The sequence below is a fragment of the Prionailurus bengalensis genome, chromosome B4 (assembly GCF_016509475.1).
Source record: "Prionailurus bengalensis isolate Pbe53 chromosome B4, Fcat_Pben_1.1_paternal_pri, whole genome shotgun sequence".
NCBI classification, from domain to species: domain Eukaryota; kingdom Metazoa; phylum Chordata; class Mammalia; order Carnivora; family Felidae; genus Prionailurus; species Prionailurus bengalensis.
This window is the reverse complement of record NC_057358.1, coordinates 29038988-29063898: the sequence shown is the minus strand read 5'-3', so window position 1 is coordinate 29063898 and position 24911 is coordinate 29038988. Positions and strand designations below refer to the sequence as shown.

Here is a 24911-nt window from a genome sequence, read left to right as displayed (position 1 = left end):
TGTTGTTAATAAATGTTTCTGTAGGAAATCTGTTAATATCTAGTTAGTTGAGCCCAATGTTGGGATTGTTCTTTTTTTTCTTTTTTAAATAACCAATTAAAAAAAAAAAATACAAGGATTGACTTGCTTACTGATTTACCACTGTTGCCATCAGCTATTTCCAACAGAGTCTTCTCTTTTTACTTTAGTTTCCTCTAGAATACAGTGTAATCTCTTAGTACCTTTTTGTCACCAAAATAATACAACTAAATCCCTAAAAATTGAAAATAAAAAGGTCACCTTGTTAAATTTTCTTTTTTCCCTTCAGTGTAGTAAAGAAAGATATTTAAATTAAGGTTAATGGTAGATTTTGGAGTACATACAGGGCTAGAAAATACTTAATTTCATAGGAACTTTCTGAGAATTTATTTTTGAGTTAGAACTGGGCTTATTAAGCTTGTGTAAGGGAGACTGTTGTATGGGTTTGTGAGATTTAATCACCATTTAACCACTAATCAGTAGTCCTAGTTGTAAAAGTGAATTCATATCTCTATGTAAATTTGCAGAACATTTTTTTCCTTTTAGGTCACATAAATCTTTGGAATACAGGTATAATGACATTTGAGATATATGTACACTTATATAAGAAATGAATATAAGCAATGGAATTTAAATTTTGTGTTTTATTGACCACAGAAAGTAATCTGGGCTGGAGAGAAAGTAACTACTCAGGTGGATTATTACTAAGAAAATTACTATTAATGTATTCGTATTTTTTTCTTTAATGTCTTTATAAATTTTTCATGAACTAAATTTTGTGATGGTATCTTTCATATTAGTATAAAGAAAATCTGAACCTTCCTTACTGTTCTTCCCACAAATATTTTATTGTGCAGATTTGATTATGCATGGATGAGGAACAGGGTTAATATGTATGTGAATTTTTTCAGTGTTTTCTAACATTCTTAAGTAATTTCTCATGAAACTTCCTTAAGGGGAAAAATAAATGCCCTGAAGTACAAAATCTCTTATTTTCTCATAGATGTACTTGAGGGATACAATGGAACGATATTTGCATATGGACAAACATCCTCTGGGAAGACACATACAATGGAGGTAATATTTTATAATCTGTACTTGCATGTGGTTTGCAGAATAGAGGTGCATTCATTATTTGCGAAATGATTTTACTGTGTTTAAACAGCTTTATTCTGTTGCTTACTCTCCTATGAATAATACATAGGTAACATCACTGTTGGAATCTAATCAGTTCTGGAGTTTGAAATTATATATTTGAAATCATATCTAGCTTTGTTTTGACAGCATAACCACACAATTATAAACATTTTAGAATTAACAGGAATTTTCTTTATAATGGAAATTTGAAATCTTGAATGTTTGATGTTTTCATTTCTATTCAGAGCAATTCGTTCTCCTCTCCAAATACCTGCCACTTTTCTTTAATAGGAATGTGTCCACAATTGTCGGTGCTGCCATTATAATAAGATGTGGATCTGCCCAAACTTTGCTTCTAGAAAACATCCTGTATCTTATGCTGCTGCTACAAAGCATCTGCTTTTGTCATTTATCTGAGCATTCTGTATAAATGGCTGAGTATTTTAGTGTAATTCACATTACTCGTTTCCATAAAGTTACGGAGAATAAGGACATTTCTAGCACTTGCGTGGATTCGACTTGAAGGAACAGTATGAACTTACATTGGAAGAAACAAACTAAAACTCTAGAATATGTTCATTTCACAAGCATGGACAATCTAAATCTAATTATTAAATAAAAGGCTAAGATCAGTTGGTAACCCATGTTGTTGACATGCAGTATTTATGTAAAATTTACAAATATATATAATAGTTGCATTGGATTTTTTACATATTTGTAGAGCCATTTCACAATAAAATGGCAACAATTACAATTTCTGTCCTCTATTGGCTGTAAATTGTAGATTGGAAGTTTCTACTTTTAATTCATACTTAAAGTCTCATTTTCTGTTTAGGGTAAACTTCATGATCCAGAAGGCATGGGCATTATTCCAAGAATAGTGCAAGATATTTTTAATTACATTTATTCTATGGATGAAAATTTGGAATTTCATATTAAGGTAAAATCCGTGGGGTATTTTGTTTTATATTAGAATAATTTTATTCCAAGAAATAATAAATGCTCTTTTGTTTTAAAAATACTTTTAGTTATTTTATGGACAGTTACAGTAGGAAGATCATTAGAGTTAGTAAACTGAGGGTTCTTAATTTGCCATTAGATGACCTTAAACAAGGTCATAAAGTCTCTTTTGTCTTAGCCTCCTCTGTAAAGTGATGGAGTTTATTACTGAACTCAAAGGTTCTTACTGCTCTCATGAGTCTAATTCATTGAAGATGGAGATATGTAATAGAAATTGCTTTTTAGTTACATGAGCAGTTTAGAGAATTTAGATATTCCTGTTAGAACATGAGCTGTGACTGAGTTGTTAACTCTGTCCTCTGGTATAGATGGTACTTGGCACTCAAACCCCAATAAATTTAATGAACTAATTATAAATTATTTTATACTACTATAGTAGTATAAAATAGTAATATATTAGTAGTATAGTAGTAGTAGTATAGTACTAGTAGTATAGTAGTATACTATTATACTACTAATAAATTATTTTATAATTTTAATTAGTTGATCTTTTTTTACTTTATTTCTTTGCCCTTCAGGTTTCATATTTTGAAATTTATTTGGATAAGATAAGGGACCTGTTAGATGGTAAGTTAAATTCTTGCTCTTTTATCATTTTAAAATAGCACATGTTACTTTTTTTAATAGGTGTGAGACCATTTCTAAGTAACCTCTATGAAATTGACTTAAATTACAAGAAACCGATTTTAAAGTTCTTTTAAAGTTAGTTGAATTTCTTTTACACATTGAATAACTTATTTAAAGCACATATTTATGGGTGCTTGTGTTTCTTAAGTAGTAATTAGAGAAATGGTTTGTAGTTAGAGGTCCTGAGTCCTAGTCTGCTGCCAGATACATTGCCCTTGGGCAAACTGTTCAACCACTCTGGCTTGTTATTTCCAAAATGTGGGTGGTAGAGGTTGCATTGGAACTAAAATTCTATATTGCTGCATTAAGTTTCTATTCAGATCTCCTCTGTTTCTACAGAGTCTTTTTTAATAGTGATGTGTTCATATTTTTTAAATTTACCTATTATTAGTCCCCTTGGGAAAGGAAACAATCTATTGAATTAGCTATTTCATGACTAGTGTTAGAGTTTAGGAGAATGTTGCTGATATTATTTGTCTTTTTCAGTTTCAAAGACCAACCTTTCCGTTCATGAAGATAAAAACCGAGTTCCCTATGTAAAGGTACTTATAAAATAATACAGAATGCTTGTTTAGAAAAATCCTGTAATAGGGGCGCCTAGGTGGCTCAGTTGGTTAAGCGTCTGATTCGGCTCAGGTCATGATTTCAAAGTTCATGAATTTAAGTCCTGCGTTGGGCTCTGCTGACAGCTCAGAGCCTGGTGCCTGCTTCAGATTCTGTCTTCCTCTCTCTGCCTCAAAAATAAATAAACATTAAAAAAAATTTTTTTTAAAGAAAAACCCTGTAAGAAAATTTTTTAAGGTTATTGACATATTTAAAAAAATTATTTTATAGGGATGCACAGAGCGTTTCGTATGTAGTCCAGATGAAGTTATGGATACCATTGATGAAGGAAAATCCAACAGACATGTAGCAGTTACAAGTAAGTAGAATGTTTATTAACACGAGTTAAGGTACAGAGCTGCCTTAAAATATCTTTATCAAGTTGGTTAATTGTAAGATTTATGTAAAGTGATGCTTTAGAAATTATTAGTAAGGGAAAGCCATGTTTGTTTATAGTTGTTTGTGTAATTTCATTGCAGATATGAATGAACATAGCTCTAGGAGTCACAGTATATTTCTTATTAATGTAAAACAAGAGAACACGCAAACGGAACAAAAGCTGAGTGGAAAACTTTATCTGGTTGATTTAGCTGGTAGTGAAAAGGTAAAATCTTTATATTCTGGTAGATATTTAAGCATTTTTATAAACTTTAGCTTGAATTTGGACTTAGGCATTATTCATTGTTAACGTCTTGAAAACTTATCAAATTGGATTTGGTAGTATTTTTGAGAGTTTAAAAGCATTGATGCATTGCCAGTGACTACTTAAACTGAAAAATCAGTTGCAAGTTACTATCATTTGTGCCATAGTCCAGTTCAACCAATAGGTGTTACCTTTTACTTAGGGTATATGTTTTTATTGAGAATTAGTTCAGCATATATTGTTATCAATTTTATTAGTTACTCTTTTCCTAATTTTTGGTATCTATTTTATCCATATTGGCAGTGGACTCCCTGTGAAAACTGATAACTATCCATTAGTCTTTTCTGGTTTGGTTGTACCTATTTTCTTTCCTTTGGATGATTATTTAATTATTACAGACTCTACTGTGGACTATCATCTGATTATAATTTATGTGAAAATCAAAATAAGTTCAAATATTTTAATATTGATTCTGCAACCATTTTTGCTGTTTCACTAATTTGTTTCTTCTGATTAAAATGACATACCTACTCCCTTTTACTCAAGCCTTAAACATATCCTTCAAAGCCTGTCTTTAATTTTGTGAATTCTGAGAGGCTGTTTCTTCAGCCGACATTGCTAGTCTACTATTTTATCCTATCTTTAACATATGTATTTTATATCTTTTTTAAAAGCAGGTTTGCTTATATATTTAAATTCAGTACATAACAGAATATCAACCTTATGATTTAGCAAATTTTAAAAGGTTCCTCTTTAATGGAGCAAAGGGGATTAACAAATAGTAAATTGCAAATGTACCTGAAAATTTGTTATTTTCAAGAGCACAAACTAAAAATAAAATTTGGGATCTCCTTAATCACATTCTTGTCATGGACCTACAGTTGTCAGAAGACCAGTACTCAAGTAGTGATAGCTTAGAGTAAATAATTGACAAAATCATGAAGCTTTTCATTTTGTTGTTTGCTGGTTATTGATGACCTCTGAACTTTTTAGAAAATTCAAAGAAAATAATTCTTAAACTTACAGTTTTGTTTTCATTCTTTTGAAATCCTATGCATAGGTTAGTAAAACTGGAGCTGAAGGTGCTGTGCTGGATGAAGCTAAGAACATCAACAAGTCACTTTCTGCTCTTGGAAATGTCATTTCTGCTTTGGCAGAGGGAAGTGTGAGTACACACGTCTTCTCTTTCCCTATGGTTATCTTATGGGGAATTACTTAAATATCAGTGTATGTATATGCATGGATGTTTGTGGGGCCAGGGTGGAGCGGGCATCTGGTGTTTTTAAGTCAGTATGTGTAAATCAGTTGTCTTTAGGAATTTATAGTAGTATGTATGTTCCAGTGCCCATCATAATATTATCAGTTAAAATAGCCAAAATCCCTTTGTAATTTACTTAGAGTATTTATAAACAGATTTTATTCTGTAGAAACCCATTGGTCTTTGTTTCTTTTGTTTTTGTATTGTAGACGTATGTTCCATATCGCGATAGTAAAATGACAAGAATTCTTCAAGATTCATTAGGTGGAAACTGTAGAACCACTATTGTAATTTGCTGCTCTCCATCATCGTACAACGAATCTGAAACAAAATCTACACTCCTGTTTGGTCAAAGGTTTGTTGTTAAAAAAATACAAAGTCTAAATGTAGATAGGTCTTTTGTTTATTAAGTCTAGGAAAATAAAGGTAGATATTCAAATCAGTGCATATTGTTAATATGACACAACTTTTTAATTGAGAGATAATACAAGCAAGGTCCATTTTTAAAACTGCTTAGATTTGAATTAAGTTTTAGTACATACTGAAATCAAATGTTAAATTCAGTCAAATTTATAGGAGAAGCTTTAATTAAACATTAAAGAAAATAAGTATTTGGTCAGATAACAAAGAAAAGCTTGACAAATCTAATTCTATGTTAGTCTGTTGACAGGTTCAAATAATGAGATAATATGAATTGGTTAACCTAGGAAAGTCAGTAGTGATGATTTTATTTTTGACCTTCAACAATAATTTTTTTTTATTCAGCCTTGCAAAAGAATTAGGAAAATATGGGCCCCTTTTTTCTTATCCTCCTCTGGTGGTTAATTTTTTTTGTCTTTAAGCTATTCACAGATTTGGGGACTGACCCAAATTTATTTAGCTTGTTGAAGAAGCACTATAGTAATTATGGGTCTTTGTATTTAGTCTAAAGATAATTAAACAGTCAAATTACTCAGCCATATATGCCATACATATATATAAAAAACAGAGATCTATAGATAGTAATTGAAAATAGTTAATTTTAGTCACACTTTTTTCCTGCAATTACTTCTTTTAGGGCCAAAACAATTAAGAACACAGTTTGTGTAAATGTAGAATTAACTGCAGAACAGTGGAAAAAGAAGTATGAAAGAGAAAAGGAAAAAAATAAGACCCTGCGGAACACCATTCAATGGCTTGAAAATGAACTCAACCGGTGGCGTAATGGTAATAATTTATAAAATCTGTCATTTTGAGTTTGTTGAATATGAATGTAAAACTATTTTATAAATTTGAGACTGACACGAATATAAATAAGAATAGCAAAGCGTATCCATTTTTATTTTTTAAGTATTAGAGATCATCAAATAAAAATGACTACAGTCTTTTAAATTCTGATTTTACCTGAAATAATAAATACAGGCATAAAGGCCATCTTGGGAGCTATAGCAATCAAGGCACAGATGGCAAGTTTCCTAGATTAGGGTGGAAGCAATAAAAATTACAAGATTTGGTGACTGGATTTAGAAGATGGGGGTGAGTGAAAAGTAATTGTAGTTTTTTAAATCTCAGACTGAGCAGATAAAGTTGGTGAGAGCTGCTGAAATTGAATAAAATTGTCATTAGTTTTAGACAGGTGGATGTTTATTAACTATCTGTTGTCTTATTTTAGGAGAGACAGTGCCTATTGATGAACAGTTTGACAAAGAGAAAGCCAACTTGGAAGCTTTTGCAGTGGATAAGGATATTACCATCACCAATGATAAACCCGCAGCTACGATTGGAGTTACTGGAAACTTTACTGATGCTGAGAGAAGAAAGTGTGAGGAAGAAATTGCTAAATTGTACAAACAACTTGATGACAAGGTACGTATTGTTCACATTCTATTTTGTTTTAGAATGTTATGACATACAGGTATTTTTATTATCTAATTTTAATATTGTGTGTCCAGGTGACCTGTGTATACATCTTTCCTTGATTTGTTAACCTTTTGAAAATCATAAAGTTGACCCTCAGACAACACTGGTTTGAACTGCATGGGTCCACTTAGATGTGGGTTTTTTTGATACAGTACAGTAATATAAATGTATTTTCTTTATGATTTTAATAACATTTTCTTTAAATACTATATATAATATAACATAAAAAATATGTTAGTTGTCTATATTATTGGTAAACCTTCTATTCAACAGCAGACTACCAATAGTTTAAGTTTTGGGGAAGTCAGAGGTTACATGTGGATCTTCAACTCCATGGAGGGGTCAGCACCCCTAACCCTTGTATTGTTCGAGGGTCATCTGTTTTAATAAAAAATATAAAATGACAATTTCTGTTTCTGTGCAGAAACTATGTATGAGACCTAATTTTTTCCCCCTCTTCTTTAATTTTCTGAAGGAAATTGAACATTGGGTCATTGGAGAGCCTTAATGAAATGATCTCTTAGAATCAGGGGTCTAAGGACTCAATAATAAAGGTGATGCAAGAGATTAGAGAGGGAACAGAATAAAGTGGTAATAGTGTTTTCCTGCTTTGATTATATCCATTAGAAGTGTGAAAAATAACAAATTACAAAGCAAATAGGAAAGGGAAAACGAGAACAGTGAAGAGACTAGAAGAAAATAGTTCTGGTTTTGTTTTTAGGTGGAATTTTATATGTGTTGTAGGCAGATATGGCAAGTTTGAAGTAGCTGAATGGCCTTTCTATCTATCTTTCCTTCTTTCTTATTTAAATTCAAGTTAGTTAACATATAGTGTAGTCTTGGTTTAGGAGTAAAACCCAATGATTCATCACTTAATATAACACCTGATGCTTATCCCAACAAGTGCCCTGCTTAATGCCCATCACCCATTTAACCCATCCACCCACCCACCTCCCCTCCAACAGCCTTCTCTTTGTTCTGTGTTTAAGAGTCTCTTACGGCTTTCCTCCATGGCTTTCCTCCCTCTCTGTTTTTATATATTTTTCTTTCCCTTCCCCTGTGTTCCTCTGTTGAGTTTGTCAAATTCCACATACAAGTGAAATCATAAATCTGTCTATCTCTGACTGATGGATTTTGCTTAGCATAATACCCTCCAGTCCTATCCAGTTTGTTGCAAATGGCAAAATTTCATTCTTTTTCATCACCAAGTAGTATTCCAGTGTGTGTGTGTGTACCACATCTTTATGCATTCATCAGTTGGTGAACATTTGGGCTCTTTCCATAATTTGACTATTGTTGATAGTACTGCTGTAAACATGGGGGTGTGGAGGTATATGTGCTCCTTCAAATCAGCATTTTTGTATCCTTTGGATAAATACTGAGTAGTGCAATTGTTCGATTGTAGAGTAGTTGTATTTTTACTTTTTTGAAGAACCTCCATACTATTTTCCAGAGTGGCTGCACCAGTTTGCATTCCGACCAAAAGTGCAAAAGGGTTCCCCTTTATCCACATCCTTGCCAACATCTGTTGTTTCCTGAGTTGTTAATTTTAGCCACTCTGACTGTTGAGGTGATATCTCAGTGTGGTTTGGATTTGTATTTCCCTGATGATCAGTGATGTTGAACATCTTTTCGTGTGTTTCTTAGCCATCTCCATGTCTGCTTTGGGAAAATGTCTATTCATATCTTCTGCCCATTTCTTCCCTGGATTATTTGTATTTTGAGTGTTGAGTTTGATAAGTTGTTTATAGATTTTAGATATTAACCCTTTATCCAGTGTGTCATTTGCAAATACCTTGCCTTTTAGTTTTGTTAATTATTTCCTTCACTGTGCAGAAGCTTTTTTATCTTCATGACATCCCAATAGTTCATGTTTGCTTTTATTTCCCTTGCCTCCAGAGACATGTCAGGTAAGAAGTTGCTGCGGCCGAGGTCAAAGAGGTTGTTGCCTGTTTTCTCCTGTAGGATTTTGATGGTTTCCTGTCTTACATTTAGGTCTTTCATCCATTTTGAGTTTATTTTTGTGTATTGTGTAAGAAAGTGGTCCAGTTTCATTCTTTTGCATTTTGCTCTCCAGTTTTTCCAGCACCATTTGCTGAAGAGATTGTCTTTTTTCCATTGGATGGTCTTTCTTGTTTTGTTGAAGATTAGTTGGCCATATATTTGTGGGCCCATTTCTGGGTTCTCTGTTCCATTGGTCTGTGTGTTTGTTTTTGTGTCAATACCATACTGTCTTGATGACAGCTTTGTAATACAGCTTAAAGTCTGGGATTTTGATGCCTCCAGCTTTGGTTTTCTTTTTCAAGGGTACTTCAGCTATTCGGGGTCTTTTCTGGTTCTATACAAATTTTAGGATTGTTTGTTCTAGCTCTGTGAAGAATGCTGGTGTTATTTTGATGGGGATTGCATTGAATGTGTCTTGCTTTGGGCAGTATTGACATTTTAACAGTATTTGTTCTTTCTGTGAGCGTGGAAAATAGTTTTCAGTGTACAGATCTTTTACCTCTATGGTTAGGTTTATTCCTAAGTATTTTACGGTTTTTGGTGCAGTTGTAAATGGGATTGATTTCTTGATAGCTCTTTGCTGCTGCTTCATTATTGGTGTATAGAAATGCACCAGATTTTCTGTATGTTGGTTTTATATCCTGTGACTTTGCTGAATTTGTGTATCAACTCTAGCAGTTTTTTGGTGGAGTCTTTCAGGTTTTCCATGTAGACTATCATGTCCTCTCTGAAGAGTAAGAGTTCGACTTCTTCCTTGCCAGTTTGGATACCTTTTGTTCTTTTTGGTGTCTTGATTGCTGAGGCTAGGACTTCCAGTACTGTGTTGAACAACACTGCTGAGAGTGGGCACCCCTGTTGTGTTCTTGATCTTAGGGGGAAAGCTCTTAGTTCTTACCCATCGAGGATGATATTAGCTATGGGCCTTTCATATGTGGCTCTTATGATGTTAAAGTATGTTCCTTCTTTCCCTGTTCTTTTGAGAGTTTTTATCAAGATGTTGTATTTTGTCAAATGCTTTTTCTGCATCTATGGAAAGGATCATATGGTTCTTATCCTTTTTTTTATCACATTGATTGATTTGAGAATACTGAACCAGCCCTGCAGCCCAGAAATAAATCCCACTTGATCACGGTGAATAATCTTTTGATGTACAGTTGAGTTCAATTTGCTAGTATCTTGTTGAGAATTTTTGCATCCATAGTCATCAGTGATGCTGGCCCGTAATTCTCCTTTTTAGTGAATGGCCATACTTTCAATAATAAATTTAAACATGTTTATTGTTTTTTAGCATTTAAAGTATTTAATGAATAACTTTTATAAGTTTAAGCTTTTTTAATTGCATGGTAAGTGTTATAATTATTAATTGAAAGACATTCCATCTCTTTCAACATTTTTTTAGGAGATTGAAATAAGCAATGTTAGACTTGGAGAAACAGTTTTGAAATACCTTGATTGGGGGAATAGTAACCTTATAATTCGAATTAGAAAATAATTAGAATCAGATTGTGAGCAATTTTGTTAACTTGGTACTTTAAAATTCTAGGATGAAGAAATTAATCAACAGAGCCAGTTGGTAGAGAAACTAAAGACACAAATGTTGGATCAAGAAGAGGTAAGTTGAATACTTTACATACTGCTTTCAGGAGAGCTTTATAATTTGTCGTTATTATTTGAACATAAAAAATGAACCTATAGATCTCAAAATATACTAGAGTCCATTTAAAAATGTTTTGAATGTGACTGCTTCTCTGTGGGTTGTGCTCTCTGTGCTATCATATGGGTTGAAGCAAAGATTGATTTCCTCTTAAACTATTTGTTTTTATTATTTTTTTTTTTTTTAATTTTTTTTTTCAACGTTTATTTATTTTTGGGACAGAGAGAGACAGAGCATGAACGGGGGAGGGGCAGAGAGAGTGGGAGACACAGAATCGGAAACAGGCTCCAGGCTCCGAACCATCAGCCCAGAGCCCGACGCGGGGCTCGAACTCACGGACCGCGAGATCGTGACCTGGCTGAAGTCGGACGCTTAACCGACTGTGCCACCCAGGCGCCCCTATTATTATTTTTTTTAATGTTTATTTTTGAAAAAGAGAGAGACACTGTGTGAGGGGGGAGGGGCAGAGAGAGAGGGAGACACAGAATCTGAAGCAGGTTCCAGGCTCCAAGCTGTCAGCACAGAGCCCAACGCAGGGCTCGAATTTGTGAACCTTGAGATCATGACCTGAGCTGAAATTGGACACTTAACCAACTGAGCCACTCAGACACCCCTAGGAATTTGTTTTTTGTTTTTTGTTTTTTTTAAGTTAGAGTTCTAACTGGACGGGAGAAGATAACAATATTCAGTATTATTCTTTAACATATTTCTAATGGACTTTTTAACTCTGTCTTCTTCTTTCCTTGCTTAAAATATGGTGCTGTTTTATCTCCTTATTCTCCCCAAAACATTTCTTACTGATTCTTGAGAAAGACTTACTACACTGGACTGGGATAACTTCAGACTCTCCTTCCCTTCATGGAAAGTATTTCCCCAAGGAAATGAAGGAAAGAATATAAAAAAACAGCATGTTTTATTATCATTCACTTAAACACACAGAGTTTAAAGGGATGATTAAACAAGGAAAATACTGATTTCTGAATTACTTTGACCTGTCTTTAATAATTGCATAATTTGAGGTATGACTTATTGTGGGAATGAGAATATCAGTGAATGAAATCCTTTGGGACTCCTCTCTCACCATGTCTACCCTCATTGAACCCATTCATTTCTGCCTTCTTTCAAGTTTCTCTTTAGTTTGTCACCTAGTTTGGACCGTCAATTGATCTTACCTGGGAGAGCAGGGGGATAATTGAAAAATGGTACATCATTTAAGGTTTGTTTTAGAAATGTGGGCAAAAACTCTATAGCTTCAATAAGGAAAAGATAGCCACTGTCTACCAACTTAATCCTGGTCACGTCATCTTTGCACTTATTTAAATTATAGCATGTTTTCTCAAAAGGGGCACTAGTAATTTGCATAATTTTTCATTATATTATTCTGTTTTGTATGTTACAGGACATTTAGTACCCCTGGTCCCTACTTCTAAGTGCCATTAGCATTCTGCCCTATTAGAAATACTCCTACCTGGGGCGTCTGGGTGGTGCAGTCGGTTAAGCGTCCGACTTCAGCCAGGTCACGATCTCGCGGTCCGGGAGTTCGAGCCCCACGTCAGGCTCTGGGCTGATGGCTCAGAGCCTGGAGCCTGTTTCCAATTCTGTGTCTCCCTCTCTCTCTGCCCCTCCCCCGTTCATGCTCTGTCTCTCTCTGTCCCAAAAATAAATAAACGTTGAAAAAAAAAATTTTAAAAAATAAATAAATAAATAAATACTCCTACACATTTCCAAATACCCCTTCTTTAAAGCCACTGACCCTGGATGATTACAGTGTTCTCCAGACAAGTGTCTTGGTTTCTCTCCAGTTCAAATTTTATTTGTTGATACTAAATTTTCCTGGGACATAATTTACGTGTCACCCCTAGTTGCCGAAAGAAAATCTGAAATCTTCTAAACATCTACTAATTTCCTTGTTTTTCTATGCTCACCATTCATGAACCTAATATGCCTGTTCCTTTCTATTACATTCATTTACACATGACTAAGATACCTATTCTAGGGGCATCTGGGTGGCTCAGTGGGTTAAACCTACAATTTCGGCTCAGGTCATGATCTCATGGTTCATGAGTTCAAGCTCCATGTCTGGTTCTGTGCTGACAGCTCAGAGCCTGGAGCCTGCTTCAGTTTGTGTCTCCTCTCTCTGCTTCTCCCTCACTTGCATGCACATGCAAGCTTTCAAAAAATAAACATTAAAAAAAAAGTTTTTAAATGCCTGTTCTAGCCTCCTTCTTTGTGAATAACCTACAGAAATACCTACCCTCCTGTTTTAAATACTACCAAGTACTTTTTATGTGTTATGTCCTGTTGCCTCTTTTATGGCTCTTAACATTCTATCTCATGCGTTTATTTATGTACCTGTGTTTCTTGTACTAGATTCCTCAAAGACAGAGTCATTTGATTTCCTTGCTGTCTCCCACAGTGTCTAGCACATTGCCTGCACATAGTAGTTAGTAAATCTGTTGAATGAATAAATACTAACAGCTAATTGCATCCATATTTTATTCACTGTATATAGCATATGATGAAGCAAATAGATTTTTTTAAACCTGTATACTTTTATTCTTTCATGTAGCTTCTGGCATCGACCAGAAGAGATCAAGATAATATGCAAGCTGAACTGAATCGCCTTCAAGCAGAAAATGATGCCTCTAAAGAAGAAGTAAAAGAAGTTTTACAAGCCTTAGAGGAGCTTGCTGTCAATTATGATCAGAAGTCTCAGGAAGTCGAAGATAAAACTAAGGAATATGAATTGCTTAGTGATGAACTAAACCAGAAATCGGTAAACTATGATTTTGTTTTCTTAATACTTTATTTTATTTTTTTTTTTTCAACGTTTATTTATTTTTGGGACAGAGAGAGACAGAGCATGAACGGGGGAGGGGCAGAGAGAGAGGGAGACACAGAATCGGAAACAGGCTCCAGGCTCCGAGCCATCAGCCCAGAGCCTGACGCAGGGCTCGAACTCACGGAGCGCGAGATCGTGACCTGGCTGAAGTCGGATGCTTAACCGACTGCGCCACCCGGGCGCCCCTATTATTATTTTTTTAATGCTTGTTATTTTGAGAGTGAGAAAACATGCATGCGTGGGAAGGGTGGGGGAAGAGAGAGTGTGCGAGAGAGAGAGAGAGAGAGAGAGAATAAATCTCAAGTAGGCTCCACTCTGTAGCGCGGAGCCCGGCATGGGGGCCAGTCTCAAGAACCATGAGATCATGACCTGAGCCGAAATAAAGAGTCGGATGCTTAACCAGCTGAGTCTCCCAGGCACCCCTAATACAAGTATTCTTAATTGAAATTGTCTCAGTAACTTCTTTCTATGTAAGCCCAAGACTGATGGTATCAATTCTTAAGGAATTCCAGGTCTCAACTTCACTTCCTCCTTTATATGAAGCCTTAGAGGTAAAGAAGAAGGCTGTTTTTTTAGTTCCTGAAAGTCTATTAATGGGTAATTAAAATGCCATTTTAAGACTTGCTGACTATTCTTAATATTCTGATGTTAAAGGGGAAATAAGTTAGCTTCTAGTTACTAGAATAACTTCTAGTAAAGTTATTAGATGATTGTTCAAACTGTAAATTGAGAAAAAGAAAAATATATAACTTCATATAATTTGGGTTTTGTTCACTGTTACACTCCCAGCCCCTGGAGCAGAGCCCACCTGGCACATCTTCTTTGTGATTCCACAGTAGATAAGAATCTTTGTTTGTCATCATTGCTATAGAACAGGATTTGCCACCCTCCTGGAGTGATGCTGAAGATAATAGATAGCTGTGATAATGACTGCTATACTTCCAGCATCACCGTGGATGAGCTTTCTCATTAAGGATTTATTATTGCTAATGCTAACTTCTTGTCTAGAAACCACATCTAGAGTTGGACTCAGGATCAGTGTTCACTGCTTACTTCCCTGTCCATGTTCATCTATCTAAAGGAAAGCAATCAACACTATTTCTAAAGTTTTTGTACCCCTGATAAATTCATTTTCCCTTTCTAATCTCCAAAGTTACAGTTAGGCTGGAAGTTACAATTTCACAGCATTGAAACCAAGGTGCCTTTATAGCTCTTACTGAGTTGCATTATTAGCAAACCTAATTACCGTTTGGAAGAGCAGTAGGAATTTCTTACATCTCTATAAGCTGTAAGTTGGTCTTTGGTCACCTATTTCAGTCTTTAAGACATTTGTGTCTGTGTCCTAGTTACGAAGCTGAATCTGTCAGCACTGTATTGGTAATAGGAGTTAGAAACCTTATAGCGTTCTGCATCTTTGTATATGCGTACAATATTCCTGCTCAGTTGTTAGAGAAAATACCTGGTGATTTAAGCATTAAAGCTTACTACCTGGGGTTCCTGGGTGGCTCAGTCAGTTGAGCGACCGACTTCGGCTCAGGTCATGGTCTCACGGTTTGTGAGTTCAAGCCCCGCGTCAGGCTCTGTGCTGACAGCTGAGAGCCTGGAGCCTGCTTCTGATTCTGTGTGTGTCTCTCTCTCTGCCCCTCCCCCCACGCATGCTGTCTCTCTGTCTCAGAAATAAATAAACATTAAAAAAATAAAGCATACTACCTTATGAGACTTGAAAGATACCTGGTATTTTATATTAAATTGGGTGAGTACACTACTGATATTCAGAAACTTAAGGAAATGACCATAAGAAACAAAAAACTGAAATGATGGCATCTTTACTCATTTATTTTTAGTGCAACTTACTTTTAGTCAGTATCTGACTTGTGCTATAATGATTAGTTTTAAAGTGGCCAAAATGGTTGGACTTTTTAAAGCTGTGGTGACTTTCTTGTTGATAAACCAGCTATTATTTTAAACTTAAAGTAATTAAATTCAGTAATACTATTTCATCACTATCTCCTAAATAACTTTATATCATGTAGTAGTAGTAATTATCAGGTGGATTCTTTCCAGTGACTGTGTATGTAGAAAGTATATAAAGAAAACCTACAAACCATCTAGAAAATTCAGTTCTAACATTAATTTGCTCAGACGCTGTTTCCAAATATAAGCTATACTGTGGAAGTAAAAGAAAATTCAATCTAATTAATATGGAAATTTCCCATTTCTAGGCAGAAAATATTACCCAGTCTCAAAAATTAGTGAAATGATACAAACTACCTGCTCGTAATGGAGCATAATATGGCTATTTTATGTAGTCTATTAGGTCTGAAATATTTTGTAAGTTTGAACTGAGAGCTGTCCCAGAACTCAGTAGAATAGTTAGTTCAAAAAACTGAAAGTAGAGGGGCACCTGGCTGGCTCAGCTGGTTGAGTGTGTGACTCTTGATCTCGTTGTGAGTTTGAGCCTCACGTTGGGTGTAGAGAATACTTAAAATTAAAGTCTTAAAAAAAGTCGGAACTAGAAAATAATGCTTTTGTAAGTACCGGGTGAAAACTTGGGATGTGTCAATATTTGAAGTAATATTTCATTTAATAGATTTAACTGTGTCTTTTGTTTGGATTATGTTAGGCAACTTTAGCAAGTATAGATGCTGAACTTCAGAAACTTAAGGAAATGACCAACCACCAGAAAAAACGAGCAGCTGAGATGATGGCATCTTTACTAAAAGACCTTGCAGAAATAGGAATTGCTGTAGGAAATAATGATGTAAAGGTAAGTAATAATAATCAAATATTAAGCATAATTATTTGTACACCACTCATACTTCTGTTTACTACTAACTTTTTACAAATTTCTTTTCATACCCATTATCTCATGCACAACAGCAATGCATAGTAGATGGTAATAGGTGAGAAAAGAATAAGGGGCACTCAGAAAGTATATTCAGTAAGTATTTATTGGGACCCCATGTTTGGTTCTTTACTATGTATGTTTGCATTTAGGAATTATGTTAGTTACAGTACTTGAAAGTATGTCACTGGGACAACAGTGAAGATTAGCTCAGGGAGTAAACTTGTAAATGAATTGGCCTGTGGTTTGTTTTAAATGTTTGAAAAGATAAAAGATGGATATGCTTATTAATTTTTTTAAGTTTTATTATAAAAAATTTTAAACAGTAGAGAGAATAATACTGTGAACCTCAGAGTTATTATCAAAAATTTGCCACACCTATTTTATTTATGCCTTTTTTCTGATAGTCTTTTTTAGGGTACTAACATTGGTTATGTTAGCATTAGGCACGTGGTAAAAAAAAAACGTTTAGTGACCTGGTTTTAAAACTTAGACCAGAAAAGGACACTAGGACTCTTAGCTGCAAGCACATGCACATAATATGAAAGATTTGTATGTTGCACTAGGTATTTGTTTGGATTTTATCTTCTTCATTAAAGCTTAATTTTGTAACAGAGAACAAACTAGGGTTGATAGTGACAGCCTACTAAGAATAAGAAGCCCAGTTTAACAAGAGCTTGAAATGAGTAAGTTTGCAATGTGGAACACACATTCCTTTTGTCAATTGTTATTCAAATTTGCTGTTTGTTGATGGAGGCAGGGATTCATTCTCCTCATATATTATTGTTTAACATTGTCACGCCATTGAAACAGAGGAAAAATGTTATTGTTAAATACTGGATGACTTGTTCTCTCTTCACTCGCTTGTCTTTTCACTCACTTCATCACTCGCTTCTGTCATTCATTAGGGTGGTCTAATGTGAGATGATAGAGCTGTGGGAATCTTTTGGGATGGAAAAGTAAATTTACTTAATATCACTAAACCCTAGAATGGTGTTCAAAATTTGCTTTGTAGATTTGCAGCTTCTTTTTAGAAAAATCTTCCCATTTTGTGTTCAGCTAATCTTACATGAAAAGGTGGTAAAGATAGGGAAAATAAGAGTAGAAATTTCGGCTTATGTTCAGTGGTAGAGCCAGTGATAGAATACAGGTTCCCTTACTCCCAGACTGCTTTTTTCACTATACCATTATAGCATTTTGAAAACAAGTCAGCCTTGCAAATACCTTCTTTTTTTTTTAATGTATGGATTCTCAATATTTTTGTCATTTGTATGTAATTCTTTTCCTCTTAACATCACCAGTAAGTACTGCTTGTGTTTTTTACGTTATGGTTCACTCGTGTTGTACAATTTTGTGGATTTTGACAATACATAATTCAGATCCACCATTACAATATAATAATGTAGATTACCTAACAAATCCCTTTTTACCCTATTCATGCCTCAGCCCTGAACCTCTAGCAGCCAGTGATCTTTTCACTATGTGTGCAGTTTTGCTGTTTACAAAATATCACATAGTTGGAATTAGACAGTAAATGTCCTTTTCAAACTGGCTTATTTTTCTTAGCAATGTGCATTTAAGGTTCTTCCGTGTCGTTTTGTGGCGTGATAGCTCATTTCTTATATCACCAAATATTCCATTGTATAGATGTACTAGTTTGTTTATCCATTCATCTGTTGAAGGCCATCTTGGTTACTTCCAGTCTTTGGCACTTATACATAAAGCTGCTATAAACTTGTGTACACGTTTTCCTGTGGACATAATTTTTCAATTCAGTTGGGTAATACCTAGGAGCATGATTGCTAGATCATATGTTAAGATAGTGTTAGCTTTGTAAGAGACTCCCAAGGTGGCTACAGCATTTTGTATTCCAACCAGCAGTGAGTGAGAGTTTTTGTTACTTCACACCCTCACAAGTATTGGTGTCACAAGTATTGGTTTTTTGGTTTGAGATGTGTAGTGTTATCTTGTTTTAATTTGCATTTGGGATGTTTTGTTACCTCGAGTTCTTTGTATATTTTGGGTAACAGTCCTTTACCAGATATGTGTTTTGCAAATATTTCTCCAAGTCTGGCTTTATCTTTTCATTCCCTTTAATTTTAATGACGTTCAACTTGAAAATTTTTTCTTTCAGGATTGTGTTTCTGGTATTGTATCTAAAAACTCATCTCCAAACCCAGGGTCATCTAGATTTTCTCCTATGTTCTAGAGGTTTTTTGGTTTTATACTTACATTTAGGTCTATGATCCATTTAGAATTAATTTTTCTGTGAGATAAAAAGGGTCTGTCCAGCTTCATTGTATTACATGTGGCTGGATAGTTTTTGTAGGACTGAGTCTTGAAGATCTATCTCCAGGTTACCTGGGTGGCTCATTCGGTTAAGTGTCTGACTCTTGATTTTGGCTCAGGTCATGATCTTATAGGTCTAGAGATGTGGGCTCTGCACTGAGTGTGGAGCCTGCTTAAGATTATCTCTGTCTCTCGGGGCGCCTGGGTGGCGCAGTCGGTTAAGCGTCCGACTTCAGCCAGGTCATGATCTCGCGGTCCGTGAGTTCGAGCCCCGCGTCAGGCTCTGGGCTGATGGCTCAGAGCCTGGAGCCTGTTTCCGACTCTGTGCCTCCCTCTCTCTCTGCCCCTCCCCCGTTCATGCTCTGTCTCTCTCTGTCCCAAAAATAAATAAAAAACGTTGAAAAAAAAATTTAAAAAAAAAGATTATCTCTCTCTCACACGTGTGTGTGCATTTGTTCTCTTGTGTTCTCACTGTCGCTCTCAAAAAAAAATCTCCATTGAATTGCCTTTGCCCCTTTGTCAGAGATCAATTGACTGTATTTGTGTGTGTCTGTTCCTGGGCTCTCTTCTGTTTTAGTTACCTGTCCTTTTGTCAGTACCCCACCATCTTGATTACTGTAGCTTTAGTAAGTCTTTAGGTTAGGTAGTGTCAGTTCTTTGATTTTCTTGTTCTTTAGTGTTGTGTTGGCATTTCAAGGTCTTTTGCCTTTCCCTTTAAACTTTAGAGTCAAATTTGTTGATAGCCATAAAATAACTTGCAGGAATTTTGATGAAGATTATGTTAAATCTATAGATCAAGTTAGGAAGAATGGACATCTTGAGTCTTTCCATGAATATAGAATATCTAACATTTATTCAGTTCTACATTGATTTCTTTTGTCCTATTGATTTTATACCTATTCTATTACATTTATGCTTAAATAATTCTTTTTTTTTTTTATTACAATGTCAGTGCCACTGTGTTTTTAATTTCAAGTTCCCTTGTTCATTGCTGGTATATAGGAAAGTGACTTTGGTATATTAATCGTGTATTCTGCAATGTTACTATGATAGTTTATTTTAGGAGTTTTTTTTTTTTTTAAACAATCCTATCTGCAAACAAAGACAGTCTTAATTTCTTCCTTTTCAAGCTCCACTTAATTTTGACACTGAATATTGTACTGGAATTTTGTAATGAAACTTAAGGAATGTACAGTTACCACAGTTCTTTTGGTGAGCTTAAGAGTCATCCTTCCTCTGCCACCTACACATCAGTATTTGTAAAGTTTTAATTTGGACTCACATATGATTAGGAATGAAGAGGAAATCAAAAGTAGAAGCAAGTGTCATCAGTTTTGTTTGTTTTTAGGTTGCATTTTTTTTCTTTTGCAAGCATGTATTAACATTAAGTTTTAGAAAATAAGGAAGGCAAGGGACTCCTTGGGAGGGTCAGTTGGTTAAGTCTCTGACTTTGGCTCACAGTCTGTGGGTTTGAGCCCCACGTCAGGCTCCATGCTGACAGCTCAGAGCCTGGGGCTGCTTTGGATTCTGTGTCTCCCTCTCCCTCTCTGCCCCTCCCCTGCTCACCCTCTGTCTCTGTCTCTTTCTCTCTCTCTCTCAAAAATGAATAAACATTAAAAACATTTTTTAAAAAAACAAAATAAGGAAGGCGAGGCGTCTGGGTGGCTCAGTCAGTTAAGCGTCTGTCTTTGGCATAGGTCATGATATCCCAGTTCGTGGGTTTGAGCCCCGTGTGGAGTTCTGTGCTGACAGCTCGGAGCCTGGAGCCTGTTTCAGATTTTGTGTCTCTTTCTCTTTCTGCCCCTCCTTCCGAGTCTGATTCATTCTCTCTCTCTCTCTCTCTCTCTCTCTCTCTCTCTCTCTCTCTCAAAAATAAATAAATGTTAGGGGCGCCTGGGTGGCTCAGTCAGTTGAGCATCCGACTTTGGTTCAGGTCATGATCTCACAGTTCGTGGGTTCAAGCCCCGCATCAGGCTCTGTGCTGACTGCTTGCTTGCTTCAGAGCCTGGAGGCTGCTTTGGATTCTGTGTCTCCTTCTTCCTTTGCCCCTCCCTTGCTCCTGTTCTCACTCTTATCTCTCAAAAATAAATAAATGTAATAAATAAATCAAGCAAGCAAGCAAGCATGCCTTAAAAAACATTATTGTTTTTAATTTTTCTTTTTTTTTCTGACAGCAGCCTGAGGGAACTGGCATGATAGATGAAGAGTTCACTGTTGCAAGGCTCTACATTAGCAAAATGAAATCAGAAGTAAAAACAATGGTAAAACGCTGCAAACAGTTAGAAAGCACGCAAACTGAGAGCAACAAAAAAATGGAAGAAAATGAAAAGGAGTTAGCAGCATGCCAGCTTCGTATCTCTCAAGTATGTATTATTATAGAACAAAGTTTAAGGAAAATGACCTTCTATAGGTTATTTTGGGTAACAATTAAAAGGGTAATGCAAGTAGTTTTTTCCTAGGTTCGCTCCAGTATAGCAACATGAATGAATTTAACTGGGTTATGTTTATTCACATGTATAGAAATTTATTAGAAAGCTGTAACTGATTTGACTATTGAAGAATTCTAGGGTAGACAAAACTGCAAGACCCGTTTTCTGGCTTTGGCAACTGAATGGATGAGGTCCTTCACCAAGATAGGAATTATGTAAGGAGGGAAAGAGAGTAGTATTAGATGGAGATACTAGTAAGAATATTATCTCATATGTCAGCTTTCAGTACCTTAATGTGCAAATGTTATAAGTTAAACAGGTGACCATTTCAATGATTAAATTCTTTATTGTTGCAATATATATTTATATACATAGATAAAACCTTGCTTTCTGTTAACTTTATCTGTAAAATGTGCGTGTAAGATTTTTTTGCACTTCATTCATATCAGTATATTTTTTCCCAAAAGCATGAAGCCAAAATCAAATCATTGACTGAATACCTTCAAAATGTGGAGCAAAAGAAAAGACAGCTAGAGGAATCTGTCGATTCCCTCAGTGAAGAACTAGTCCAACTTCGTGCACAAGGTATTAGCTTTCAGTGTTTTATGACTTCTTGTCTATATTCTTCCCTTAGTATAATTGTAGTAAACTTATATTCAAACTGATAGAAAATAGTAGGAATATGGGTAATTTGCAATAGGAAACAAATAATACCTTTTAATGTGGCTTTGACACATATTTTTGCAAAATTGTGTTTGAATGTGGAAGTGGTCAATCTAGGAATTTCCCACAAAGTCATGAGGTTGTATATATATGTATAAATCGTAATATAGGGGATGTGGTGGAAAGCTATCTCATTCCCTACCATTCCCTAACCAATCTGTTCCAGGATTAGGCAAAGAAAATAAAAGAAACTGTAACCATAATACTAACACAATGGATATAACTAAGAGTCAAAATGTTCTGAACTTCAAGAGCAAGATTTACTGTATGGCATTTGGATAAAGTCAAGTACTGTTAAGCAACAGATCCCTCATTAAACCTATTTGCTCCTTGGTTTATAGGAAGAACTTTAAGGCTTATTTCTTCTCCTGTTTTCTCTCTCTACCCAAACAGAGAAAGTGCATGAAATGGAAAAGGAGCACTTAAATAAAGTTCAGACTGCAAATGAAGTTAAGGCAAGTTTGATGTAGCATTAGATTCTAATGACTTGAACTCGTTATTCTTATGTTGATTAATCTTACCTTAACATCCTTTTCCCCCAATAATTTTAGCAAGCTGTTGAACAGCAGATCCAGAGCCACAGAGAAACACATCAAAAACAAATTAGTAGTTTGAGAGATGAAGTTGAGGCAAAAGAAAAACTTATTACTGATCTTCAAGAGTAAGTAAACTTTTCTTCCCTCTAAGATATTAGAAGTAACACAGAAAGTTGGACTATTTAGCAAGAGGCAATAATAAATTATTGATGGACAGTATGTCCATTTTAGAAACCTGCATTTTTCATTGATATTGTCATTTTGACTTGAAGATAAAGATTTTTTTTAGCTTATGAGCATAACTTCTAAGTTCTAGATGAAATTTTTAAAAATTAACTTCGTCTTTGAAAATTTCTTAACAGAGAAAAAACTTTATTGGAAATTATGAGGTTTAGAAGTTTTTAAGTTTTTATTTTATTTTAATTCAAGAAGTTTTGTTTTTTTTTTTAATTTTTTTTTTTAACGTTTATTTATTTTTGGGGGGACAGAGAGAGACAGAGCATGAACGGGGGAGGGGCAGAGAGAGAGGGAGACACAGAATCAGAAACAGGCTCCAGGCTCTGAGCCATCAGCCCAGAGCCTGACGCGGGGCTCGAACTCACGGACCGCGAGATCGTGACCTGGCTGAAGTCGGACGCTTAACCGACTGCGCCACCCAGGCGCCCCAAGAAGTTTTTTTTAATAGTTGTTGTCATCTTAGTTTTTCTAGAAGAGGTTTTCCCTATTTCCATAGCCATATGCATATATAGCCTAGAATTTATAGAAATTGGAGGTCTGCAACCAAATCATGATTTGAGTAAGAACCAGAGGTGACTAACAAAAAATGATAAATTTTGACATGTGGATCTTAATGTTAATACCTAATTGATTTAGGGACAAGGGTTCAGGGAAATGATGAATATAGAATGAGAGTCATGATTTCAAACCAAAATATGAAAAATATTATATGACTGAAAGTAGTAGCCACGTGCTCTTCCTTTCTTTTCTCCCTGCTGTGAGGACAGGATAACAGGTAGTCTTGAGTATTTCAGTGATGAGATTATAGAACTAAAGAATTTGATGAAAACATTTTAATGGTGCCATTCAGAAAACAATGCTGTTGATACTGTGTTACGTTTTTTTCTTTTGTCAGCCAAAACCAGAAAATGATGTTAGAACAGGAACGTCTGAGAGTAGAGCATGAGAAATTGAAAGCTACAGATCAGGAAAAGAGCAGAAAACTACATGAACTTACGTGAGTAAATGTTTTAATTCAAGTTTAAAAATAAAAACTAGAGGGGCGCCTGGGTGGCTCAAGTCGGTTAAGCGGCTATCTTTGGCTCAGGTCATGATCTCACAGCTCATGAGTTCGAGCCCCGCATCGGGCTCTGTGCCGACAGCTCAGAGCCTGGAGCCTGCTTCGGATTCTGTGTCTCCCTCTCTCTCTGCCCCTCCCCTGCTTGCGTGCTCTCTCTCTCAAAAATAAATAAACATTAAAAAAAATAAAATAAGATGAAAACTAGGGGGATATTTGGGTGGCTCAGTTGGTTAAGTGTCTGACTCTATTTCAGCTCAGGTCATGATCTCATAGTTGGTAAAATCGAACTCCAAGTTAGACTCTATGCTGACAGCATGGAGCCTGTTTGGGATCCTCTCTCTGCCCCTCCCCTGTATGCACTCTGTCTCTCAAAATAAATTTTAAAACTGAAAAATTTTTTAAAAATAAAAACTAAATTAGAGGATTGCAGATATTATTCTTGCTGTATCCAGTGAATACATTTTTCAGTTTGTATAGGTTAAAGGGTATTTTTCTTAAACCTCTGATTTGGTTTGATTTATACCTTAAAACTTGGCAATAATATACTATATGTTATTGTAGTTTAGCAAAGGTAAGACTGTATTTTTCACTGATAGTCAAGATTCAGATTTCTGTGCTACCATATTAGTTGAAGATCCATTGTAAAAATATACCTTATATGACATTAAGTCATTTCAAAGATTTCAGGGTCTGCCAAAAAAATTGAATTTTTGTCAGATTTGATTTTGCATAAAAGACGATTATTGTTTCAGCCTTGCCTCTTGAACAGAGGTTTTCACCATTTACTTTTTTCCTAACATACTAAAAATATAGTCTGTACTTATTTTTCTAGAATCTGAGCAGGTACAAAACACATGATTATAACTTTTCCTATCTTGAATTTATGAAAGACGATTTGTAAGTGGAACTGCTGTTATTAGGATGGTCACAGATCAGGATCACCTCAGAGTTGGTTTTATAAAAACTAGCGAATCTCAACCATAATTTTGTTTAGAATAATTCTAATATAAAATACATAAAATGTTTTAGTCTTCAATAATTTATAATCTCTAATTCCCACTTAATAGGAATTATTTTGGATAAATAG

At 35.2% G+C, this 24911-nt stretch overlaps 1 protein-coding gene across 1 annotated transcript in view; it reads left to right on the top strand.

Moving 5' to 3' along the window:
• The window catches only part of KIF5B (kinesin family member 5B), a 50408-nt gene that overhangs the window by 16091 nt on the left and 9406 nt on the right, over positions 1-24911 (top strand). Inside the window, exons 3-20 of the mRNA XM_043563477.1 lie at positions 1022-1095; positions 1991-2095; positions 2694-2742; positions 3289-3344; positions 3637-3724; positions 3885-4009; positions 5109-5213; positions 5516-5661; positions 6364-6512; positions 6958-7151; positions 10753-10821; positions 13433-13639; positions 16329-16472; positions 21014-21202; positions 21736-21853; positions 22385-22446; positions 22543-22652; positions 23660-23761. Of these exons, the coding sequence (XP_043419412.1) occupies positions 1022-1095; positions 1991-2095; positions 2694-2742; positions 3289-3344; positions 3637-3724; positions 3885-4009; positions 5109-5213; positions 5516-5661; positions 6364-6512; positions 6958-7151; positions 10753-10821; positions 13433-13639; positions 16329-16472; positions 21014-21202; positions 21736-21853; positions 22385-22446; positions 22543-22652; positions 23660-23761 (2092 nt within the window). The remainder of the gene's footprint in view (positions 1-1021; positions 1096-1990; positions 2096-2693; positions 2743-3288; positions 3345-3636; positions 3725-3884; positions 4010-5108; positions 5214-5515; positions 5662-6363; positions 6513-6957; positions 7152-10752; positions 10822-13432; positions 13640-16328; positions 16473-21013; positions 21203-21735; positions 21854-22384; positions 22447-22542; positions 22653-23659; positions 23762-24911) is intronic.